Genomic DNA, 27,217 nt, shown 5'->3' on the forward strand with positions numbered 1-27,217 from the left:
TCTATGTAAAAAATAGCCAAATTGTTATCTGTACTGCATTATTAATGTTCATGATCTATAAAATTCATGATCTATTAAATTCAGTTATAATATAGTAGGAGTCAGAATTCTATATTTTAAGATGTAGGATCATTTCAAAAACATGCCTCAGTATCCCCATGTTTCATAACCCACTTATGCAACTATTATGGTAGCAATTATTGCGATACTGTACCGCCATTAAAATCTTGTCATTTTCCAAATATTTCTCTACATAAGCTTTTTCTTGACATTAATAAATCCAAATATGCTACTAAGACTTCTTCATAACTCAAAATATGTATATGGCATATAATAAAACACTTCCATTGCCGAAAAAACAGCTTATTTGGTCGAAAATCTAAAAATTGTACGGTTTAATTGGCCTCTCTTTGACGATGTATAAGGCTTGAAAATTGCTTTGAGCTTTTCAAGTTCGCAAGTAATGACTTTGTTCGGGATATAATTTTAATGATAATTTTATATCCATTAAGTAGAAAATCCTTATCTATTAACGACGGTTATTATTTGTCAAAGATTATGAGATAAATTTATTTTGTTGTTGATGTTTTAAATTTTTTCAAAGATTGTGAAAAATAATTGTACAATTATGCAAGATAATAAAGATGGCAAATTCCTTCTTAATAATAAATTTATAAGAAATCATCAATTGTGAGTTTATCTATAATTATTATTACTTCATTAAAAATAAAAATATCCTTTAGTAGGTAATATTTTCGCTATAATAAATTAGAAATAATACTTACGTCATTTGGCATTTGTTGAATCTTATAATTAATAAAACAGTGGGTATTTCTCTTTAAATTTGGCAAAGTTAATGTCTTTTGGGATTTAAAATTTCGAAATAATTTCTAGCTTTATTCACCCTTAGAAGCTTAAAAAACTTAACATACCCCAAATTTTTTATTTAATTTGGAAGAAAGGTCATACTTAACTTTACTGAAATGGTTTACTCGACATTATGCATACTTAACTTTTTTCGGAACTACTTATTACTTATAACTCTTAGCACAATTTATCCAACGACACCCGTCAATTTAGTAAACATTTTCACACACTTGTAACGAAAAACACAAACTAAATTTCTTGAAATCTGAAAGAAAAATAAATTTCTCTTTAAAGCACCCCAAAAGAAAAAAATAAAAAAGACGCCTTGAAAAAAGGATGTATCTTTTTATGGAAATAAAAACAACAAAAATTTTTTATATTTTGAAGAAGTTTGAGTATTTTATTATCAGTAAATAACAAAAAAAAAATCACAATAATTATATAACATTTAAGAAATAAATTAAATTTAAAAAAGAGAAAAATAAAATTCAATTTTTTTTTAGTAATATTTTACAAAAACAAAAAAATTTTCTATTTAAAATTTTGATTAATTAAAAATTGCAAAAAAATAAATACATTTAATTATTTTCTATTTAATTATCCATATTTTTAATTAGGGCAAAAAAAATCTATTAAAATATTACTAAATTTTTTTTAAACTAAAAAGTTTTCCATTAAGAGTGTCCGAACTATAAACTTACATTAAGCAAATTGTATAGATTTATAATATCTTTGATATTTTTTGTATTTTAAAGCATTTGAAGAAATATTACAATAACAGCCAGAACGAGGCGACTTAACATTTTACCCAAATTATAAGACTCGACTCATTTTGAGAATATATCCTAATAAACATCACTTAATACTCGGTAAGTATCAAGAAGTGAACACTCATTTGAAATTTAAAAAAAAGTTCAATAATTTGAATGCGTTGTTTTGGAACATTTGACTGGTAGTACACAAAGTAAATCGAAATGCCCCTTTAATATAAAAAAAAAATTAATTAGATATTTTGTTTTATTAAACTTTAAAGTTACGGACACTTTTAATGGAAAACTCAACACATTTTCAAAAGAAAATGCTCAATTTTTTTACGTATAGGTATATCAGATGAGGTAGTTTGACATAAATAAGTTAGTTTTACAATTCGTATACAATTTGGGCCTTATTTGTTAAAAAAAAGTCTTTTATTAGGATAATATAATAATTATATAAACCTTGTTTCTTTTTTTGGATAACCAAAAAAAAATAAGAAAAAATTAAAACTTAAAAAAAAATCATAAAAAAGAAAGTTTTTTTTGTTATACCTTAAATTGTTTCAACATAAAAAAAAATTATTAAAAAAAAACTTTCTTTTTTTTACTTAAATAAGAAATGACAAAAATCACAAATTTTTACGTATATTGTTCTCAAATTGTTTGCCTTAAAATACTAAAAAACACAAAAAACACTTTTTTTTTTCATACACACTCACAAAAATTGTCACAAATGTTCTTAAATGTCTTTTTTTTTTTATTTTAAACTTTATACAAATATAATTGCTCGACCGAAAATGATATTCTGTGCTAACAGGTTTCGCTAAGTCTAAGTTAAAGGAACTAACATTCAATAATTACGTATATTAGCAAGTTTTTTTATTTTTTACAAAATTATAAAAATTCCTTTACAAAATTTGTACTCTAATAAAAAGTTCACGAACGCCAAATAAGAGAAAAACCCACTATTTTTGATTTTTTTTACAATGAAAATAATACAAAATTAATAAAAATTCTACGTTTATGATAGATAGAAAAAAATTCCTACCTTATCGATTAAAGATGGCGTTGTGATGTTTTTGTTTTTTCGAACGAACGAATCCAAACAAAACAAAAATTATTATAAAAAAAATTTCAAAATAACAAAATTTTGAAACACTTCATTTTTTTTTTTTTACATTTTACATAACACAATAATTAATTTACTTTTTTTTTGAGACCTTAAATGACTATAAAAAAACTTTTTTGAAAATTTTTTACATATAAATATTTTTCCATTATTTTTTTACATATATTTTTTCTTTTAAATTTAATTTTACAGTAACCACTAGTGTTGATCACCCCCCTGTACAGCGGCTTGGGCGGCAGCCGCTTGTGCAGCTGCTTTCGCCTGTTGAGCTTGTTTCTCTTGTTCATTTAATTCTTTAATGGCTTGAATTTCTTTTTTCAATTTCATTCGACGATTTTGAAACCAAATTTTAATTTGACGCTCTGTTAAACATAATGCATGCGCCATTTCAATCCTTCGCCGTCGTGTAAGATAATGATTTGTGTGAAATTCTTTTTCTAGTTCGAGGGTTTGATACCTCGTGTATGTTTGTCGACCCCTTCGTCGTAAACCATTTGCACCTGAAATTAAACAAAAAAGAAATTAAAATAATGCATTTTATCAGTTGGAAAAAATTAAAAAACAATTGGTGAAAAATATTACTAGTTGTTGAAAACGTTAAATTTAAATACATTGGCACGCAACAGGTTGTTAAGTAAACTCATTGGGGTGCCACTGGCCTCAGTGGGAACTAAAAACCTGTAGACCAATCACAATGTAAGGTTTTTTTTATTTAAACACATAAGATAACCATTTTTAATCTCGTAAATTCAAGAGATTGATTATATTTTTAAAAATATTTCTCTGTACATACAAAATGACCTGAAGTACTTTTACAATTTTTTTTTTTTTTTTTTTAAATATTAAAGACACGTTTACGTAAAATTATTTTAATAATTTTTTTTTTTAAATAACATTCCCCAAATTAAATATTCATGTAATAAATTAACAATTAAGATGTTATAAGAGATCTTTTAGATCGTGAGCCCATAATGAAGCGTAATTTCCACGATCGTTTTTGTTTGCATTTTCAGGACTTATAAAAGAAAGTGTTGAATTCATGCAAATTGAATTTTTCGATTTTCATGTGTTTCGATGTTTAAAGATATGAAGTTTGTAAAGAAGAAGTTTAATTTTACAAGTGTACTCCATTTTTCAACTCTTTCGACATTTGGAACCTTCCTTTCACTTTTTTTAATTGGTTTATTGTCAATAATTTTCTCTTAACATACACCACAGAAAAAAGAGTCATCGAAAAACTCCAGCCTCAGTCAAACTTTAAAATTTCTTCTTCAGTGTTGATAACAAAAGTTTATCTCAAAAAGATAAACCAAAAGAATCTTAAAAATTTCTCTTCATTATAGGCACACGGTCTATTTCTTAAAGGTATTATTAATAATAATTTTTTTCAAAATTGCCATAATTAAATGCCAAACACTTAATTTACGATATTGTTAATTAAGTCATTTTAAAATTATTTAAAATAATTTAAATTTTTATTTGTTTATGTTAATTTTTTTTTTGTAGGTACTTGCAATAATTGAGATGTTGCAAAAAATGTATTTGTGCAATTTAAATGTAATTTCTTAATACGTTTTCATGAAGCATTTTTTGCTCTTTTGCATATAAAAGGCGGTATGTTTTGTGCTTTTGAAAAGTCAGCAAACATGGAGATTTTACAATTGTCTATAGAATCAATTTTTATTTCATTCAAAGATTGTGTAAGAATTATAGACTAGGAAATAAGAGTGTGTTTATTTCGTAATCACATTTTAAAAAAACGTAAGTCATTTTACGAATATATACCTTTAAAAAAGTCCTGGATTTTCTATTTGTATTTTTGTGTATCATTTATCAGGGATTTTTGGCTATTTTGAAGGTTTCTTCTCTTGAATATTAGAAAAGACCTTCTCTTTGAGGTCTTTCCTATGAATACAAAGTTTCTGATTTCAATGTCAATAAAATTACGGAACAATTGTGTATTGAAAACAGATTTTTTATGTTTTAAAAAACATACAAAATCACTATAATGTTAAACAATTTAGTAAAAACTTCTTATTGTGTACATTTATCTATACACTTGTAAACATTGAAAAAAATTGTTTTGTGTACACTGGTTTTTTATTATGCGCTAGTTGTAACAGTAATCTATTGTTTTTGCAAAAACATACGCAAACTTTTTTGTATTAAAATATTATGTAAAATGTTAAATTTTTAAATGAAAGGGTTCAGAGTTGTATTTTTTTTAAAATCACTTAGCTCCCCTTTGTCGAGGAATTTCTTGTTTAAAAAGTTTGTGACGTTTAAATTTTTATCTGAAAGTTTGTTTCGACTAAAACCCCTTTTTTCGATTAAAATGACTGATAAAGTCTATTAAAAACAATCGCCTATCAATTTAAGTATTTTAACAGTTGGTTGACTCCACTAAATATACAAAAAGTATCAATTTTTTCCATTGTCAGATATTTGCAAGTAATAATTTATTTCGTAATGAGAGCGAAACAGTTCTTACCAACAAATTTCAATGAATGAATTATATATTTCCGAGATTATATATTCAAATTCGCTAAAAAATATATGCGTCATAAACAGAAATATATTGAATCAGAGATTTAAGAAAACCTGTTGAAAAATTCACGCAACTAATAAGCTCTAACAGACAAATATTTAGGTCAAAAAATACCAAGCTTTGGAAGTACATAGTCGGCAAAATTGGCAGTACATAATCGGTGTGGTACTAAAGTCGTGTTAGTGCGACCTGTGTAGTCCACACGACTGACTTCTCAGAGGGGGGGAAAAAACATAAAAAAAAGGTCTTGTTAGCCTTCATAGATTATTCTTCGAACATGTTCTGCAGCTTATGCTGGAATGATCATTATCTCCATAGTTTCTGTTTATTCAGTTTTTTCCACTTTTTTTATTACCATTAAAAAACGGCTAAACTAATTCTGCTGAAAATTCTTAAAAACACCATTACGCGTCGAATAAGCCTAATCACGTGTTAATGTCATTTCTGGTTCGTGAGATAATCGAGGCGAAAGAATCGAAAAGAACATACACACATAAGTACACACACACACACACACACACACACACACACACACACACACACACACACACACACACACACACACACACAGACATCACATTGAAAATGTTTGATTCGGATATCGAGGCCTTGAAATTGCGGAAATATGTTAAATTGGAGATTTTCAAAATCGGACCCATTACGTGCAATATCTCTTACTAGAGTGATACCCACCTGCTTCGCTGGTTTTAAAAGTAAAAATTGATAAAAATTTCTCTCGCTTATCCCCTTTCTATAACACTCGAAATAATGGTAAGGATTGTTAAGGAACACAGGTAAAATATATGTCTATTTTTTTAAATGTATAATTGTCGTAATTATTCATTGAGTATATCTGAAAAGATGGCCGTGAAATATTTTATATTGACTATTTTTACAGAAATCTGTAATTTATGGTAATGTCAAATTAAATTAATTTTTAAATTTTTTTTGTTTTTGTTTTAATTAATATATCTTTATAAATCATATCTCATGTGTTATTCTGAAGTATGAGCTACATTGATGTACAGTTTCATTAAAAATTATTCGCTAGTTTTAGCGTGAAAGCGTAACAAACAAACAAACAAACAAACATGCTTACTTTCGCATTTATTATATATGTAAAGAGATCAGTTACTATAGTTTTCAAATATTTTGTTTGTGTCTAACTTTGGATATTAAAGATCTATTCAATGTTTCAAAAACGATAATTATTTAAACCAAAAAGAAATAAATATATATTTAAAGTTATTTCGTTATAAATAAATAAAATCCCGCACCTGTATTCATTGCAATATTTATGTTATACATTTTAATTTTCAAACGCATGTACTCTCGTATAATATGTGATAGAATAAGGTGACAGCTATTTATACTTAAGTGTGATAAAGACAGTAAATATTAAAATATGGTAAATAAGGATAGATGGTGAAATAATCTTTTTTCACACAGTAAACTTAAGTTAAAGAAGAAATATATACATACTTAAGTTATCCATACCATAAGAGAAGTAAACATTACATAAAGTATTTTCATCGAGAGAGAGGTTTTTTTAAAAAACGGCGAACAACACCAACGAATGCCGCAGATTGAGATGTAAGAATTAAAGTAACAATTGCGATGTACAGACTGGTCTACATAAAAATGTTAACAGCTTTCATGAATTTACTACGAGACAAATACTGAAGGAAATAGTTTTTTTAATATTAATAGAAATCACGAGAAATAAAAAGGTATTGAAAAGGCTTTATTCAAGTATACTAGAATTATTTCACATTTCTTACGTATCATTAGTATTATTAGCTCAGTTTGTTAGGGCGTAACCAATTCCGTCCGCGGTATGATTTGGGTAGCGGGTTCGATTCCCACAGTCAGAACAAAACTAATTTAATTAATAGTTGTGATGGGCTGGTGTAGTGCATGGTATATACATGAAGGAGGTGCACTCAGCATCTAAAATTGAGGAGCTGATAAATGAAATTATCAGCGGAAATATATGGTATCACAATGGGCTCAGTGACATATATGATATCACAATGGGCTCGATAGCCTTAGTGTGTCTTTCGTGGATACCAAATAAAACCTAACCTAACCTAACCTATTAAGAAACACTCATTGAAGTCACACGAACGAAGATATCATGAATTTACATCCCGCTCTGTTTAGAGATAGGTAAAAGTGAATTCAACTTCCGGCAGAAATAATATGTCAATTGTATTAAACAGAGCGGCTAATGAACTAGACTCATTATTGCTTGGGAAAGAATGAAATAATGTGCAGAAGAGGGTGTCCGCAAATTCCTTTCATGACATTCTTAAAAGGGTACAAAGCCTTCCGATATTTCTAGGTCTTATATAACTTCTAATTGTGCTTTCATATTTAAAAAAAAAAGTTATTGTAAAAACCTTACACGATTGCAAGACTATCAGAAATTCGAAACTCTAAGATTTTTAAACTCATGCAAAGTTTCATTGTATTGGAAGACTTCTTTCTAATTTAACAAAAAGCCTTTTGTGAATTCCTTTTTGTGAGGTTTATAATAATAGTGTGTTCTTCCTCTTGCAAGACCAAGAAGTTCTTCTTTGCACACTAACCTTAAGACCTTAATAAATTACACGTTGGAAAGACAAATATGTGATTGGAATCAATTACAAACGATAGTATCTGGAAAACAGAAATACAAGTCAGTGATTGAACTAATGGTTTAATTGTCATTCCAAGAAGTTTTCTATTCATCTGACAGGAATGGAAAGATTTTAGCTAAATATAACACCCATTTTTTTTTCGTTCACGATATTTTTCCGTGAAGTTCTCACCCGGTATTAAAACTTTTAATATGCAAACATAAGTTGTACATGAATAGATGGTTTACATTTAAGCACTCACGGCGTATATATAAGGATACCAATCTGTGTATAGAGAGTATGTATGTACTGCACTTATGTATCTATAACCGGAGACGAAGAAAACGAAGAATATGTTATTACTTATACATGCTAAACATACCTTTAACAACATATAATAGTTATAATTATGATAATAGCCGCATACATTTATATTATATACCTATCGATTCATATATAAGCTGCGCTTATATTATATTAAGGCTAAGATCTTGTACCTTGGATCATACTTCAGTTTCTTGAAAGGTATTCTTATGTGACATCGATACAACTACTGAATGAAGAGACAGTTTATTTACCAGTAGGCAACCAACCGTTAGAATGCTTGTTCATGTCAGAAATACAAAAAAGTATCGAAAAAGGAAAAAAAAAATTAAAAGAAACTAATTACACGAAACCTGTCAGGTATCGTAACACAAAACTAATATTTATAATTAACTACGAATACAGGTATTTGTTCAAAAGGAGCATTGTTTCTACCGTGTCTCCCACGACACCACTCGGTCTTTTTTATTTACAAGTGACTGTTGTGTATTTAAATCATATTCTACCGAATTTTCTACGGAAATAACTGCATTTTGTTGGATATTTCATCTTGTTATATTTGAGTTATAAACATTACGTCGAAAATTACGAATGTTGAAAAAACACACCATCGTGTACCTTGGATCAGACTCATCAATGTATCAATTGCTTGTCTAATGTTTTAAGTCAGCATATCACATACCTAAAGTCAATAAAATAAACAGTTGAGTTGTCACTAAAAGCTCAGAAGAAGAGAAAGCCTCAGTTTCATTCACATGCCTTATACTGGTTGAAGAAAACATTCTCCAAACACATTCCATGAGAGTGGCTTAAGGTACACATGGCTACATTATGACCTTCTACGATGGATCAGATATTATTTAAATATAAACAAAGTTTTTATTGCTAGCTTGCAAATATTTAAATTCTAAAAAACCTACGATATAAGCATAAGCTGTAGCCCAAGGTACAACATTTTCTCATACACGTTAATTTAAAATGAAAATTTTTAACTTATCGTTATTACAATGTGAAATGTAATTATTGTTATTATTATTTTAAATAATTTGCCATTTAATTTATAAAATATGAAACAAATAATTATATAACTAATTATAATCTCAAGTATTCTGGAATACTTACGTCAAGTTAATAATTATTATTATGAATGTTTAAAAAAAAATGCATGTATTCTGATAATATGACATTGCAAATAATACGTTGCTAAAAATAGAAATAAGGTGGATCTTAAATTAATAACCTGAAAGTTATGCATTTCAAAATGAAAGGGGTTGGGTCAAACCTTTGAAGTAATCGCAAATGTTATCACAAAATTAGTAAGCACCTCGTTAAGATGTTGCACAAGCTAAGTTTTAAATTGTGAGACAAGTTAAAAATACATGCAGGCAGTTTTAAAAAGAGCAGCTTTAAGATTGGCGTGACATTTGTCTACAATACCGTTGTTTCCCAAACATATTTCCCATTTTCAGGGCCAATCGTTTCATTTGAAGGCTGATTTAATTGAGTTATTTCCTGGCAATAACAGTTCTGCCAAGATCTTCTAAATCGTCTCATCAATATATTGAAAAATATTCCAGAATATTGACGAATAATCGGGAGTGTTTTAGAACGTTCCACAGTGTTCTGGGTATTCAAAGAGACTAAGACCAGTGTGTTCAAAACAATTTTCTTTCACTAAAGTATTGCATTGACAAATTTTCTTTTATCCGAATATCCGAATTTAAAGCTGTATTTCTTTAAATCACAATAGATAAAATGTTTGGCTTTGTTTGAGTTCAACACGGATAAGTGCGAGCCAAAATAAAACGAAACATAGATAAAATTTATGCCATTGGCTTGTATATTGTATTTATTATTTATAATATTTTGACTGGATTTAACCTGATTTTTCGAAGCTAAAAAAGTTTGATAACCGAATAATTCTCTAAATAAAATACGACAATACGATATCCAACAAATAACGGATTTTTAGCTCGAATATTATAACCAAGAAAATATAACGAAAAAAGCACCACAAAAATAAAAATCGTTAATAATAACAAAAAAAGACAATATAACCGCCCATTGGAAATAAATTTATGTCAATAGAATTGCCTGAACGACACAATCGAACAGCCACATATAATATAAATGTATTTATCCAGACTTTGTGTGAACAGTTGTGAAAATCACCAATATGTGTATTTGAGAACCAACTCGGAGAGAGGTTTCACCAATTGGACACTTGGGGGCCATATTACTATACCCATATACTACTCGAAACCTTCGCCTACAGTGTAGTACAAACACCAAAATACACATAGTCAATCGTATGATGATCGTATATATATAGAAATTGTATAACCATTTCAAATTGATCTTATTACAATAACAGAGACAAAGATAAACAATTGTAGTATGGTCTCTTTTTATGTGCAATATGAAAATAAAAGGTTTATTTTCTCCGAAAATATATACAGAATGTTCAAAATTCATTACTTCGACAAATAACGCTTAAAAAATCTTATTTATGTCAATTCAAATCTTGATAAATCCCATACGGATTAATTATTAAACTTAAATTTAAGAACGACTTTAAAAAGGCCGAGAATTTAATATACATACATAGACTGTTGCTAAATAGCCTTTTGCCATGTCTGTTTCAGTTTTACATTTTTCATCGAAAGTACAAACGGCATTCAATCTAAGATTAAATTCTTCAACAAGTAAAATTTGCAAAGTTAAAAAAAAACAGGACAAATTTGTTGGGTACGGAACCCTAAACTGTCACTTGAATCATATCTGAGAATAGTTTCCATTAAAATACCTTTCAAACTAAAAAAAAATCAAAATCGGTTCATGCGTTTAGGTGCTACGATCCCACAGACAGACAAACATAGCGGTCAAACTTTTAACACCCCTTTTACATCTCGTGGGCTAAAAAACATAATCATTTAATCGCTATTTAATGAAGTAAATTCTATTATTGGAGTAGGCTTAGGAAGCAATTTAAGAAGGGCTCAACAATTAATGTGAGTGGCGTCCAGTTCAAAAATCTGACATATTATTCCGGCTTGGTTTTATATTTGCAAAACGATTCCAAAATACAAAGAATTGCCTTATTTTTATTTTTTTTCTTAGATTCTATTCAAAAAACTGATCTATTTTTCAGCCTCTTGTGAGAATAAAAAACATCAAATTTGACTAAAACTGTTATTTGGCAAAATCCCAACAGTTGCTGTGAACGACAGGAGTTCAAGTGTTCATGTATTTTTTGGGTTAAATATCGGTTTATAAAAGGCAAGGAATGGATGCCTTAAAAAACCTGAGTGTGTTAAATAAGGTCTAAAAGTGCAAACAACCAAAAAAATTTTCAGTTATATTTTTTTCGAAAAAAGAATATCGCTACAATTTCCGTGAATATGTAAATGAAGTTATTTTGTTACCCTCAAGATTTTACACTTATGTTTTTATCACGCTGTACAAGAAGAAGAACTGGCGTGTATATGTGTATAAAGTGAGGATTTAATATAGAAACTATAGTTATAGCACGGTAAAGTTGCAAGTTATACATGAAATGTTATTACCTCATAAAAATCATCCAACTTTTTGCCAAATGTACAATTTTCACTGATTTTATATCCAATTGAATACTTTATTATTATATAGTTAAATATATATATTATTTTTATTCTTATGTTCCTTTTATTTTCAATTCTTGCCATCTTTGAAGTTTTCTTTCTTCTCTTTTAAGATAAGTGATATATTTTTATATTATGAATCGTTTCAAATTCATTTTTAAAAATATATTATTGTAAATCAAATAGTTTTTATAGAAAATTCGTTTGATTTATTTACGAAAGTAAGTATAGTTTATTACGATGACGATAGTTTTCATTTTTGGAAAAATGTCACACTAAAAACTGCCTAATTTTCCATCATTGGAATTTTTCTAATGATTGAAAATGTCTAAGTTTAGACGAAACATGTCTGGAATAGTAATTTAAATTATTAATTTATAAATAAAACAGTGGACTAAGCAAAGAAAATTTGGAAGTTATTTCTTCAAAACCTATTATGGAGTTCCACAAAGTAAAGCTCTCTACAATCAATTAGCCTAATTTTCCCTTTAAAAATCCGCTAAAAGTAATAAGACTTCAGTTCCTATCATTTTGAAGTATTGCTTTAGTGAATATTTTTAATTTGACCGTCAGTTCCACCGATAATTAGTTCCTTTTTAAACCCCCGGCCTAAAAATTGGGTGTAATAAGCTATAACGCTATGTGTGTGCCTGTCTGTCTGTCTGTGGCATCGTAGCGCCTAAACAGATGAACCGATTTTGATTATTTTTTCGTTTGAAATGTAATTTAATGGAGAGTGTTCTTAGCTATGTTTCAAGAGCGAATTTATTGTTTCGTATTCTTAAAAATAAGTATTGAAAACATTTTATTTTTAATTATTTTGCGACCTTTTTCTCTGTAAAGTTTAAGAAGAATGTCGGTACGGTTAAGTTATGCCCCAAATTGATCATAAGCCTGTGCGTAGGTTTAAACAGAAAAACAATAATTAACCACCGAAACAATACCAAATTTCCTGTTTAAACGTAATTTTATATAAACTCAATTACAGAAACAAGAAAAAAATATCTAATAAAACAAATACACTCGTATATGTTTTATTATACACTAAGCAAATAATATTTTAAGATAGGGGGCGGTTTTTATTAGATATTCTTACACTTAATGTTTAAATAACTTAGGGGTAGTTAGGGGGTGTGTTTGTGTATGTAATCAAAGTTAGGGTAAATTTTATTAGGGGGCTGAATCTGCAGGTTTACCAAACAAAAATAATAATTCTTCAAAAATTACAATCGAATCATTTATATAAGGTACATTTCTTTTTTGTACATGTTACAAATGCGAAAAAATAAAAATTATTACCCCGTTGGGGGTACAACACGCGACTAGAAATTTTTGTTACATACTTTTATTTATTGTTTTAAAAGTTGTGATAATAATGACAATTTTTTGTTAAAAAGTTTTTGTCTTTTCATAAATTTCGAGATAATTTTTTTTTTGGAAGTCCTGCGGTTGTTTTAAATTTGTATCAACGGGATATTAAGGATATTCATTAGTTGCTTATAAATTTATATTAATTAATTTTAGTTATTGTGTGGTTTTTTTTCTTTAATTATTATTGCACCCTACAAATTTATATAATTATCAAAGATTTATGAGCGTACGTCATTCAGATTCTACCTACAGTTCATAATAATCTTTTAAGCACTATTAAATTTTACACATTTTTAATTAGATTCCCTGTTGTTTTAAACGAAGTGTATATTGTTTACATGTAATAAAGTTTAAGTTGACTTATTAGCTTGAGTATCCAATAAATATACTGATACGTTTCTCTTAAATCAACTTTTTAAAGTTTATGATCTTTAATATACCATTAAAAATTATTTAAACTTCATGGAGACTCATAATTTACGGTTTTTAGTTTCAAACAATGTATATTTCTGGTGTTGATATTACAATGTAAATACTTTTAATGCTAGAGAAATTATAAGCTTTCGAAAACCTTAATACCTACCATCATAAAAATAATCAAATAACTGCTACTTTGCCAAAATGTACTATGAATGAAGTAATTCTTCCTTTATAATAAACTAGAGTGATACCCACCCGCTTCGCTAATAAAAAGTAAAGATTGATAAAGATTGCTCTCGCTTATCCCCTTTCTATAACGCTCAAAATAATGGTAAGGATTATTTTACACAGGTAAAATATATGTATGGTTTTTTTATAAATGTATAATAGTCGTAATTATTCATTGAGTATATCGAAAAAGATGGCCGTGAAATATTTTATATTGACTATTTTTACAGAAATCTGTAATTTATAGTACTGTCAAATGAATACTTTTACAAAAATCAGTAACTTATGGGAATGTAAAATTAAATTAATTTTAAATTTTTTTTTATTAATATATCTTTATAAATTATATCTCATGTGTTATTCTGAAGTAGAATAAACAAACAAACAAACAAACAAACATGCTTACTTTCCCATTTATAATAGAGATGGTCAAAATGTTCAAATGTTCTTTTTTCTGAAACTCTGAAAGTTTTAGGAATTTCGGAGGTCAAATACTCCGTTTGTGAAGTCGTAGACAAAAGACTTTTACATTTGTTTTTCATTATTCTTTTTACAAATGCTTTTAATTTGTTGTAAATTATTCCAAAAAATCTTGCCAGGTTTATATGCACATAATAATTTTTTTGTGAAAATGTGACTTGCCATTTTTGAATAAAGAATGTCTGATTTAAAATTACGAAAACAGTTGAAGAATATATGCGTTGAATACTTGGGGTTTTATCTAAGATGTAGAAAAATTCAACAAATTTATCAAATAAAAGTACATTTTTTTATATTTATCTCGAACAGCAATAAAATTTTTCCTTTCATTTGCTGCAAATGTTTTTTTTTATCGTAAATGGGCATCTCCTTCACAAATAAATTTCAAATTCTCTTGAAAAAATAATATTATGTATAAGTTTTTAATCTGAACGAAGATTTATTATATTAATATTTATAAAAGCATATCTCTATTCTATATAAATACAAAGCAAAAATAATGAATTATTTTTAATTTAATTTCACGGTTGATTTGATACTATATAAATATTTTTAATTTGTATAAGCAATTTAATTCAATTCAATTTTTATTTCATCTTTTGAGTCGAGTTTGAAAAAAGTATTTGTCATCAATATTTACAATAGGTACATGTATACCTAATCGATTACCATCTGTTCGAATACATTTTTCTAAAATTGACAGACAGTTGCCATTTTTTTCTAACCAGACATTACGAATGCAATATGAAAAGACAAACTCTTATCAGAAAGACTATTAGACATTAAAGTTGAAACTCCATTTGATCAACTCTTACTGAAAAAGTAGGGGATAGTAGCCCTAATCGTATGCCTTAAATATACAGACACAGTATCATTTACTTTAAAAAATTTTTTTAAAATTATTTATTTATATCTTCCCAAGAAAAAATTTATTTATAACCGATTATTATTAATATTTTCTCTAATTACGAGTAGGTACCATTTTGGCAACCGGATTCGTAAATGGTAAACACCCGACTCATTGATCTCAAAAATTGCAAAAAATACGGAGTCTTCACATAGTCATTCAAATAAATTCACACTTAAAAAACGTCGAAATTTATTTTTATCAATAACCCGTATATTAAAATTCAAACCTATATAAACATGCAAATTCTTGAAGTAAATAAATTTCTTGGAGGTGACAATAAGCAGAACTCATCTAAATAGAAGAAAACGAAAAAAAAAAACTATGTTAAATAAATTCAAACACATCTGTCCCCTATAATTTTAAACACAAACCAAACACAATTAAACGCGATTATTATTAAAACAAATACAATAAAATGTGATAATATATCCCCCGCACTAAATATTACGACCACCCGGACTATCCTTTTTAAAAATAGGTAAATTATTATCAAAGTTTAATTGCAGGTGTTAATTTGAAACAAAACAATAAATAACAAAGGTATGTACTAATAAATATACTATATACAAAATACTATTGTGTACATAATACGAAACACAAAAAGGTTTACAATATACTAAATAATTTGTTTTTGTCTTTTGACACTTTATTTATGTGTTCGAATTAAAATAATTAGGTATTTGAAGATAAGTAATCTTACTTGTATTTAAGTTAAGTACCTTTGCAAGTCTCAATTTATGTTGAGACATAGGTGCAATGTTATTCCCTATATTTTAATTTATTCCATGAAATAAACTGTTCAAGGAAAAAAAAACAATTTTTAGTTTGTAGAAGACCATGAATGTTTTTATTCCATTATACTATGTTTCCTAAATGGTACCAATACAGAGTTGCTGCAAACGCACATAGAAATAGCTATATTTACTGTATATATTTATGCCATGAAATAAACTGTTCATGAGAAAAAAACAATTATAATTTTGTGGAAGAACATGAGGTAAGGATTTTATTCCATATGTTACCATATTTTTCGAAAGCGGTTATCATGAATCCTCACGTTTCTTGCTTAATTCATAACGGGTGTAGGTTTTCTCATTGGTTAAGTAAACTAGTGTGATTGTCTTTTTTAAACTAAGGAGTAAGATTTTGGTTACTCTCCCCGATAAACGTTTTTTAAACTTTATACTATTAAAGAATTTCGTATGAAATTGACCCGGGTGAAGGATTGTATAATTTAAAATAAAATAAACAAGAAGAATTAAAACCATTTATAATAATTTTGAGAAAAAGTGAGATAGATGTATTAAAAACATTGATTTTAAAATGGTTGAAACGCATTTATTTCATGGACGGTCTTTTCCCAATTAAACTAAACACATAAATCCTAAGACTGTCTGACACGACTTTCAAGAGATGTACGACCTGTTCGGATAAGGGAATATATATAAATTATTGGTATGGGTTAGAGAGCATCGCACACCGCACACCGGTGTAGATTGTATTATGTAGTGGGGGGAGGTACATTATACTTTTACGTATATACTACGTGTATAATGTTTTTACAGTTTGACAACGGGTGATATGCCAGAAGAGAGACGAAGAAGTTAGAGGGTTTTTTTTTTACTTCTTGTATCACCACTGTACAGTGACACTTTTTAAATGTACAGAGATTTTACAAAAGTATGAAGACGATATTTTACTAAATTCAGCGATTCTACAAAATTATTCAATTTGTTTGTATAGGAGAAACAGTTTTTCTTGCTTAATTGTTCGGAAATATTATTATATCCATTTTCATTGCTTCCAACGTGAGGTATGAATCAACTATTCAGAAAAAACAGTAGCCGAAGACTGTTTAAATTTTAGATTAAGTAATAACATAATTATCTGTAATTATGCAATTGTTTTTTTTAATTATTTGTTAGTGATTTGATACAACAGCTAGTAATATGTTCTGGGTTTTTTAAGACGACTAAACATTGAATATTGCTTTCCTTATCGAGCATAGGTAAGTAGGATGCGCGCTAACAAATCTACCGAATTTCAGCTGAGGAATTACAACAGCATACTTAAACTTAAAAATTAAACCAAATTAAAATTTTAGCCTCATAAAAATGGGATACAAAAGTTTTTGTTTATAATTAAAATGATATCTGCCGCAGTGTTACCAACTAAATGATATCGAAAAGCCTGCCTATTGCCTTAAATTATAGTTCTTATAGCTAATCAGCAATTTTCGGTAATGCGCAATAGTAATACTTTATCCCTACCTAATTTCAATCCCTAATATTATAAATGTGAAAGTAAGGATGTTTGTTTGTTTGTTTGTTTGTTACGCTTTGACGCAAAGACTACCGATGGATTTGAATGAAACTGTACAGTAATATAGCTCATACATCAAAATAACACATGAGCTATAGGTACTTTATAAAAATATATTTAAAAAAAAATTAAATTAATTAAATTTAATCTGAAATTTTATTGCTCCATCTATGATAATCAATTTAAACCATAAATTAAAGATTTCTGTAAAAATTTATGATAGTAAATGTCAAACAATTCATGGCCTTTTTTCTGACTATTTTACACTTGAAAAAATTGAAAATTGTGCAAATATTTTAGCTGTGTAAAGAAATTTCTTCGAGTGTTATGGAAGGGGAATAAGTGAGATCAAGAGAGGTGGAGGCTATAAAGCGGTGGTTTTTACTTTTAAGTCCAAGCTAGTAAGAAATTAAATATAAATTATCAAGCCATTTTAAAATCAACTTTTCGTGACGTTGCAAGCAATAAACTTACAATATTTCGAGAACTTTCTGTATCGTGTATAGAGAAATACAAGCAAGACATTACGCCGGGGTTAAGTAACTGTTCCACCATACACACATATTTAAATTTACATTAAAGGTGGGCTTTTTTGTTATGTGCTAGTGTATGGTATTTTTTATTTATATTTTTCTTCGTTTTTTAAGGATTTTTTGATATCATGAATTTATCATTCTAAGTTTTATTTCATGTTATTTTTTTTGGTATCCATATTATATACTTTAATATCCAAAATGTGTGATATTTGAATAAATACCATACAAGAAACTACAACAACAACAAAGAATCGATAAAATATTTAGATAAATGTATTAGGTTTTGTGTTGTGTCCGTTTTTTTAAAATGTCCAATAAATTAAATTTTGTTGTAAGAAACAAAATTATTCACTTTATGCATTTAAAAAAAAATTTAAATATACATCATGTATAACGAAAACAAAAAAAAAACAGTCAGTTTGATTCAAAAGGTGTGATCTTAATTCTTGATGAGATCTTATATGCCTATGTTATAAATTTTTAGAGTACATTCATTTTTTATAGATGATCGTATTGAAATCGTAAATAAAGTCACTTAATCTAACAATAATCAGTTCGAATTTTAATATAAACAAATTGAATATGATATTAGTTTATTTAATTTATTCAATGAACGACTTTCTACTTTGAAACCTTCTAAAAGAATCTTCTGACGGTCATCATATTTAAAGTATAGTAAAAAAATTCCTAGAGCAGGAGCTGCGTTTACTAAGCGAATTCCTTCAGATTATTGAAAAATCGAATATTATGCAATTTTAATTTTTCAAGAATTTTTATTTCGAAAACTACGCGTCTAGAGAAAAAGTCAGTACTAGTACTTCTTTGTTTTGCTTAATAAAAAAAAATTTAAATTAAAAATTTTTTTTAATTTAAAATTTTGTACTTTGCGCACTGGCCCACCCCTTGTTTATCTGTCGATTTTTCTCATTAATGTACTTGACCTTTCCCATACCAAAACCTTTCTTGATACCAAATTTTTTTCAAATCATACTTAAATTGCGACTGATAGAGAGTTTATTTACAGACACATATATACGAATTTATAAATTTTATCGGTAATCATTTTGGACATCTATTAGGTAGGATCGATGAACATTTGATGAAAATTCTCTCTAAATTCCATCATCATTACAATAAGCAACAGCTCCATTTCATTCGGCAATTCGCTGATAAAAATTTTCCAATAATTCAAAAATCGTTACAATTGTTTCCACAGTTTTATATCACTATTAGCTAGGTTTGTTCAATTTTTCGTTCTCAAATAAATTTAGTATATTAAATTATTAATTTTTTAATAATTTATACCTCTATTCTTCAAGTTGTTAAGCAGTAGTTTGAAGCAAGAAAAAAACAATTTTTTAGTAATGTTTTTTTAAAATTTATTGAGTAGTTTATTATGTATAACAAGGAAAACCTGCGTGATATCACGCTTAGAACAACCAATTTCTATTAGGTAATAATTGAAATATATGGATGCATTAACAAAAAATTAAATTTTTATATTACACAATCATGAATTATGTAACAACAGAAGTTTTGTACGTAGAATCTATTTTAAAAACATTACCCATTGCTTAAGAAAGGTCAATTATTCTTATATTCGATTAATAAAAATAACTGAATTGAAATAATTTTGTACTTAATTTGACTATACACGCGTACGTACATAATTTTTTAAGTAAAACTCCTAAAACTTTGTATTTTTCTCTATACATGATCGTCAGATATTTAATTTGATTATTAGACTCTCTGAACATGGATCTGAAGTAAATTTTAAGTTTATAAATACTGGGATGATTTTTTGAACACTAGTGAAAACTTCCCCCAAATCCAAATGACACTGTTGCCAATAATATATAAATATATTGATTAAAAAGTTTTTAATAAAAGTATATAATATGACCTTAAAATTGGATTATTTCTAAAATCCAACTCACAGCTCAATAATATTTATGAGATATTTAAAAACTCATAACGATAAAAATAAAAACTTTAAAATTTTCGAAAGTAAAATAATAACTTTTAAAAAGATGAGGTGAGTATTTTCATATCGAAATAAAATTACCACCCCTCAATAAATATAAAAATTGGTTAAAAATTGCGTATAAAAGCAATTACAGTAATGCTTTTTATGACAATATAATGTTAATTTATCCAGTGCATATAAGTTCATCAATAAATGTATGTTTTTCATATTTTTTATTGGCTAGTGATATTTTATGTACCTAGTATTGGTTAAAACCTATTGAATAATCGACGATTAAAATGACACTACTGTCTTACTTGTTTTGAAAAAACAGTTCTTTGAAATATCTGTAGGATGTATTAAAATAAAAAGTACCTCATGCAAAGTTTTCGAAAAATTCAGGAAAAACTGATTTTTAGAGCAAATTAGTTGCCCGATTAATTATTGTCCGAGTTCAAAAGTAGGCATATTTAACATTGGTCTTAGAGTAAAACGGTAGATACATTATATGTTTTCATAGATTTCTCCAAAACTAGTAAGAGGAAGTTAAAAAACAAACTATTTTAGTTAAAGAGTTAAAGTTAAAACCTTATTAAATTGTTAAAAACAAATAAAAACCAGTTGTGTCCGACTAATTAAGCATGTATGAGCACGGTAGTGGGGACACAAATTAAAAAAAAAATATATATTTCAATTTTGATGGTGAATTATGTTATATCTTCACAATATAAAACGAAAAGTAAGAATATAATTTTTCATTATCTGGAATAATTTCCAAAATATCGAACATTGAAAATTTTGTTTAATTATAGACTTTAATTATTTAGCTTTCAATTAGCTTAGCTTTTTTGTCTAAATTCATGAAGTTGTAACAAAACACATATGAAATTGTGCAAAAAGTTACTGCACTAAATTATATTTGTAAAATGTGTACAAATAAGACTAGTACCTATTTTATATTGTTAAAGAATGATTTCCAATAAACTTGCCATTCTGCTATGTGTTTTATGATGCTTCTTTAGCACACATGCGAATAAAGTCAAAAGAAAAGATTATATAATTGAGACATATTATTAGATGTAATAACTTGTAATAATATCGTGATATTTTACACTTTACATGACAGTCAATTTCTGAACAATAAATTTTCCCAACAAAGGTAATCGTAAATTGTACTCGACGGGAAAAAAATTCAAAATATATTATAAAACAGATAAATAATATTATTTCTACATATCGTGAAAAAGAAATATTCAATATCTAATATAGTTTATGACACAGCAAGAAATCAAAGCTTGCAAACAAAAATCATGCAAGAACATCATTATAATAAGCCTAAAAAAATAGTTGTTATGTAGCAGCGAACTTCTAAACCAATCGAATTGTATCACAAAAACAAAACAGAAATGAAACGCAAACTAAAAGAGTAATCCATCCATCGCATCGTTTGGTGGTTACAAAAGCCAAACAACTTACCTAACAGACGGATAGACTTATACGATATATACACAAGGGCAGGACGAATGAATACATACAGAACAGACACTTCTCTATATCTATAACTGACTCGGAGGATTTAAAATTTAGACATATTGCAATTTCCAGTCACGAATTCGACATTTATTATTTGGTTTTTTTGATTTATTTTCTGAACTGTCATGGGACTTAAAGCCGCCATTGATGATATCCAACTATAGATATATAATAAGAGAAGAAATGTTACCAATATTGTGTTATGATTTTAATATTTTTTTTTTGTTATTGTACAAAAATATGTAGTTTCATGTTCATTGCACATGATACTTTGTGTTGTATAACGAAATAATATGATCGATGTACATACCCTAAATGGGGTATGCATAGAAACATTGAATCAGCGAATATTGTGTTTTGTCAGCCATATTTTATTATATTGGGATTGAAACAGATGTCGTACTTTTTGTATTTAAAATTTGCATTACTTTGAACTTCCATTATAATAATAGTAAATATTAAGAATATTTGTGATTATGTAAAAGAAAACAATTTACTATTTTCATAAGCTTCATTGAAATAGTTCCTTATTTTCAATTCCTAGTTACAGCTTAGTTTTAATTTTATTTAATTTTTTTTTGAAATACAAAGTTAATAAATATTGTAAAATTTGATTGAAAAAGTGAGAACAAACAATTGAATGAGTTAATTGTTGAAATACAATGTATAGACAGTGTTGATGACACACATTCATAAATGATATTTCTATAGAATACATACTATAAAATTATCTTCATGGGTAAGCATTTATGATTACCAAAAAATGTTTCAAACAAAAGTTGTATATTTTTTTATAAGGATCATTTTTTATATTTATACTTTTGTTCTACCTCTAACGTTTTGCAAGATGAGTCCTACGAACCCAAGACTCAGTTGATCATTTACGAACTCGACCTCACTTTTTATGTCCTGAAAACGCTATAAAAACAGACAGACAACCGGAAATGGACTAATTAGGTGATTTTATGAAAACCTATACCAAAATTTTTTTCGTATCATCAATATTTTAAAGCGTTACAAACTTGGGACTAAACTTAATATGCTATAATATATTTTATATATACATGGTATAAAAACTCAGAGGAACTCGGTTGTATGAAATTCCGAGAAAAATAATTTCAAATACGAGCAAAATCGGATTTAAATTGTTAATAAAAGTTAAGCCCTGTGTACATGTACAGTTTAAGTGCTTTTTAAAATACAGAAAGTTAAGTCCAAGAAAGTAGACATTTTCTAGCAAAAACAAAACTCCTATATTATTTTCAGGTCAATTTAAGGAATTTTTAATGTACATAACGCTGAAAGTAACCTATGAAAGTGCTATTGATATTGGTAAGTGAAGGCCATTTTTAGGAATAAAAACATTAAAAAAAACAATTCATCCTTTTTCATGATTTTCATTTGTGAAAGAATAATAATAAATATAATTTTTAAGTTTCTCAAAATTCAATTTAAACAAGTTTGTTGATCAGAAGCCCAATGAAAAGTAAGCATTCATCATTAGAATTAAAAATTAGATAAAACCAAAAGCATGAACATAGATCAATTTAAAAATTGTTTGTTTTAATAAATTTACCGGTATATAATTTCATAACATCACACCATATAATTTTGTTTCCTACAATTATTTATTTAAAATACTTATTTATTGAATAATAATAAATTAAAAGTTTTTAAAATTTAAAAGGTACCAAAATTACAACTACCCAAAAACATAAAAAAGAATAAATAATTGTAAGGTATCGAAGCAGAGGTACATATAATAACAACAAAAATTTGAATAGAGGCGTGATTTGAATTATTAAATCACTTTCTAATTGAATGCACTTCCACCGAATAATAACTCAATTTGATTTATAACTTCATTTTGTTGTATAAAAATAGCGTTAAATTATGAAATACAATTATAATCAAACACAAATCAATAATATTGATGATGAATTGTAATATATTTATAGTGAAACAAAATTCGTCATACAGGAGTTGCGTAAGCTAAAAGAATTTACTCTTATGAATAATCATTACTAATATAAGATATAAACGCATCTTTAACTCTGCTTATCTGCTTCTATGCTTGGCTTTCGTGGATTAAACCGATTTTGATAAAATTTGCGATTAGGATACATTGAAATTTGGGGATAAACATGGGCTATCATGCATTTGAAAATCAACCTCTAAAACATATTTTCTTGCAATTACTGCTTTTTGGGGTAGGTATAACGAACAAAGGAAGAAGCTCTGGGGCCGAAGGCAAACCGTACCTACACAGATTCTATGTGTTGTATTTAGGAGGGTTGAGGACAGAGGTTAAAGTTTGTTTATTAATTTCGAAAAATATTTTTGAAGAAATAAAGTAAGTATTCATGGCCTTTCCAATAAAAAAATTTTAAGGTGCGCCGTGGTGTCGAAGAACAATCCTTTCATTTGAAACTTGATGTCATGAAAGTGACAGTAGAATAAATAGAGCTATTTTTAACCCCAGAACTAAAAAAAAATGGTGTTATAACTTTGACTGCTATTGTGTCTCTGTCTCTGGCATCGTAGCGCCTAAACGGATAAAGCGATTTTGATTTTTTGGTTTCGTTTGAAAGGTGATTTAATAGAGAGTGTTCTTTGTTAGGTTCAAGTGCGTATTTAAAGTTCCGTTCCTGAAAAACTAAAAAATTGGTGATGATATTCAAAATTGGTTCAATTTGGAAAATATTTTAAGAAAAACGGTAATTTAATGGAGAGTCTTCATAGATATGTTTCAAGTGTGAGTTTAGGGTTTCGCACCCGAAAAATTTGTCAGCGATTTTTTACATTTTGTAAACTTCACTTGTCACATAATAATATCGTTTGTACAAAAGCAATAGCCCATTTTCCTTGGCGAGGAAACTCGCTAATATTGATGATGAATTGTAATATATTTATTAAAAGTAGATGAGAGAAATAAAAAAAAATTATTTACAAAACCAATAATAATAAATTGTAATTAAAAATGAAAACAGAACCGGGTGTGTAATAAAAATACCTACTACCATCACATGAGTGTGGTGTGATATTTATAGTTAAAAATGTTGACGAACGTTATTTTTATAAATTGATGCGAACATTTTATGATTGCAATAAATAAGATTTGTAGTTGTATAGCTACGACGACTAATCAATCGATTTAAAATCATTTTATGTTTTGTTGTTAATAATACCTAGTAGCGATAGAATTTCTATAAAACACTATGTATTTTTATTATCATTCGCTATGTCTACTCACACGCTAACGTAGTAGTAATGTATCAAGTTTATTTCACCAACTTCATTGTCTCAAATTGTTAACGGTAAGAAAAATAAGTTTATTTAGCTATCAAATCGTTTTAGTTTTGCCATAAAAATATTTATGCGTGATTTAAAAACTACACGTCAGATTTCTTTGCTTCTAAAATCTACGACAGTTAAGTAACACAAATTTAAAAAATGAAGTTTACTCAAGTGATTCTCAGTCATCTACTTCGAGCGGGATAAATTTTATTCGACTAAAATTATTCCGGAATTCCTATTCAGTAATTTATTTCCAGAGTTCCTATTCAGTAATTTATTTCCAGAGCTTTCTGATAAAACTTAGCGTAGATAGCCTTTTCCCAAAACAAAGAGGTGTTATAAAAGTAAAATGTGTGCATTTCCTGTAAAAGCTATTAAGAATGGAAAAGCCGAGCAAGGTAATTTTAAGCCTTATTTTAATATGACTTTTCATAGGTTTATATATAATATACAGTTATTTTGGTTTAAACTTGGCGGATGTTAGCTTTAAGGTGTTTCAACGTTGCAGGTTTGCTGATATAGACCTAACTCTTAAGAAAATCCCAAAAGATCAAGTGGATTATTCTTGGCAATCTTTACAATTTTTCCGAACTTTTCACAATGAAGCGAATTGTTCGCTCACTAGCGCTACTAAGTTATCTATTTGTGCTTTAAGCGTTAATTAAACGGTTCATATCGCAAATGGAATGTTTCAAACTAACATTTGACGTTTGAAACAAGCGAAAGTGTTCACAGCAATCTAATTTACAGAGTTGCAAAAATAGGAAACAGTATTAACATCACTTTTTATTAAAAATTCTACGTTTTTTCGTACAAAGAAGTCATGGAGTCATCTACACTATATTTTCTCAAATTCTTTGTTAAGGTAGTTCCTCCGCGACCGTCCAGTCAAAAAGTTTTGGACTAATACTATCATTCAGTGCATTAACTGTGCTATGACTATTATACATATACCATATATTATTTTCAAAAGACTGTAGTTCCTCACTACTGATTCTAGTATACATATAAACACACACACTATGACATATGCCTTTAACATTAGTCTTCATATCTTTTCCACAAAAATCATCGCTAAAACGAGTTATTTATTTAAGTTTTTTATCGAAACTATATGGTAAATAATTTTTATTTTTATTTATATATTTTCTAAATATAGTATTCTACATTATATTAGTTTTTCATAGAGATGGTGGACGTCATTCATTGGTAAATAAATATAATATTTGTAAATTTGTGTATTTTTATACACTTCTCCCATGTACACGTACAAATTGCGTCACTTTTAATTGCTAATATCTCATGTATGGCATGGCAAATCATCTTCTAATTTTAACAGCAAGTGTATTATGAATTAAATATTTTATATTCTGAGTTTTGAGAAATTCTTGGAATATCACTTTCGTGTAGGTACTACCTTAAGTTACGAAGACCATAAATAGGTATACTTCAATACATCTGAGGCAATCGTCTCTTTTTGATAAAGAACAAGACATACAAAACTAATAGCGTAAGATTTAGCTAGCGTGTGACTAGATCAAACGATTTTTATTATATATACGAGTCGATTATACAAAAAGATCACGACCCAAACAGCACAACAAACAAACAAACATACAAACACACAAACAAACACCCGTATTTATATTGACTTGAAGATTATTATTATTATTGTTGTGTTTCGATTGTAATAAAAATAGCTATGGTGCTAACTTGTTTTCAACTTGGATAATTTTTTTGTATGTTTTTCATTATTCCACTCTGTATAATATACACACATAACTATATCTATAGTCGTTGATGATTGGTGGTTTATAGCGTGGTGAGCTAAACTAACTCAAATTGTTTGCTTTGGTTTATAAGCTAGCTATATTATATACAACCAAAGGAACGTAGTACAGCATCACTTGCTGCTTGAATGTATCATTTTTTTTATTTATATTTTATTAAATAGTGGTTTTAAACTCTCTTATAGCAAAAGTTATTGTTTTCAACCCGAAAATTGACAAAAAAACGGATTTACTTGACTGTTATAACAAGTAAATATTTTTTTAAGCCAACGATACTTAACTCAAGAAAGTTAATATTTGACTATTTAAGAATTGAAGTGAAACAAATGCAAATATTTCCTCGAACCAGACTTGTAAATATTGGTTGGATTTTAATGCGGTAAGTTAACCTTAAGATAATGACAGTTCAAGGTGCTTCTCCAGTTTCTTGCTTTGTCTTGAAGGGGCTGAAAAATATATCAGTTTTAACTCGGAACAATTTTTAAAGTTTCCATACAAGA

General features: G+C 27.6%; 1 protein-coding gene across 1 annotated transcript in view; it reads right to left on the reverse strand.

The window, feature by feature from the left end:
- Nucleotides 1-2,910: 2,910 nt before the first annotated feature.
- The window catches only part of LOC123301867 (homeotic protein ultrabithorax), a 275,081-nt gene continuing 250,774 nt past the window's right edge, over nucleotides 2,911-27,217 (reverse strand). The window contains exon 3 of the mRNA XM_044884809.1: nucleotides 2,911-3,251. Within this exon, the coding sequence (XP_044740744.1) occupies nucleotides 2,950-3,251 (302 nt within the window). The 3' untranslated portion in view covers nucleotides 2,911-2,949. The remainder of the gene's footprint in view (nucleotides 3,252-27,217) is intronic.

The sequence above is a fragment of the Chrysoperla carnea genome, chromosome 1 (assembly GCF_905475395.1).
Source record: "Chrysoperla carnea chromosome 1, inChrCarn1.1, whole genome shotgun sequence".
Classification (NCBI taxonomy): domain Eukaryota; kingdom Metazoa; phylum Arthropoda; class Insecta; order Neuroptera; family Chrysopidae; genus Chrysoperla; species Chrysoperla carnea.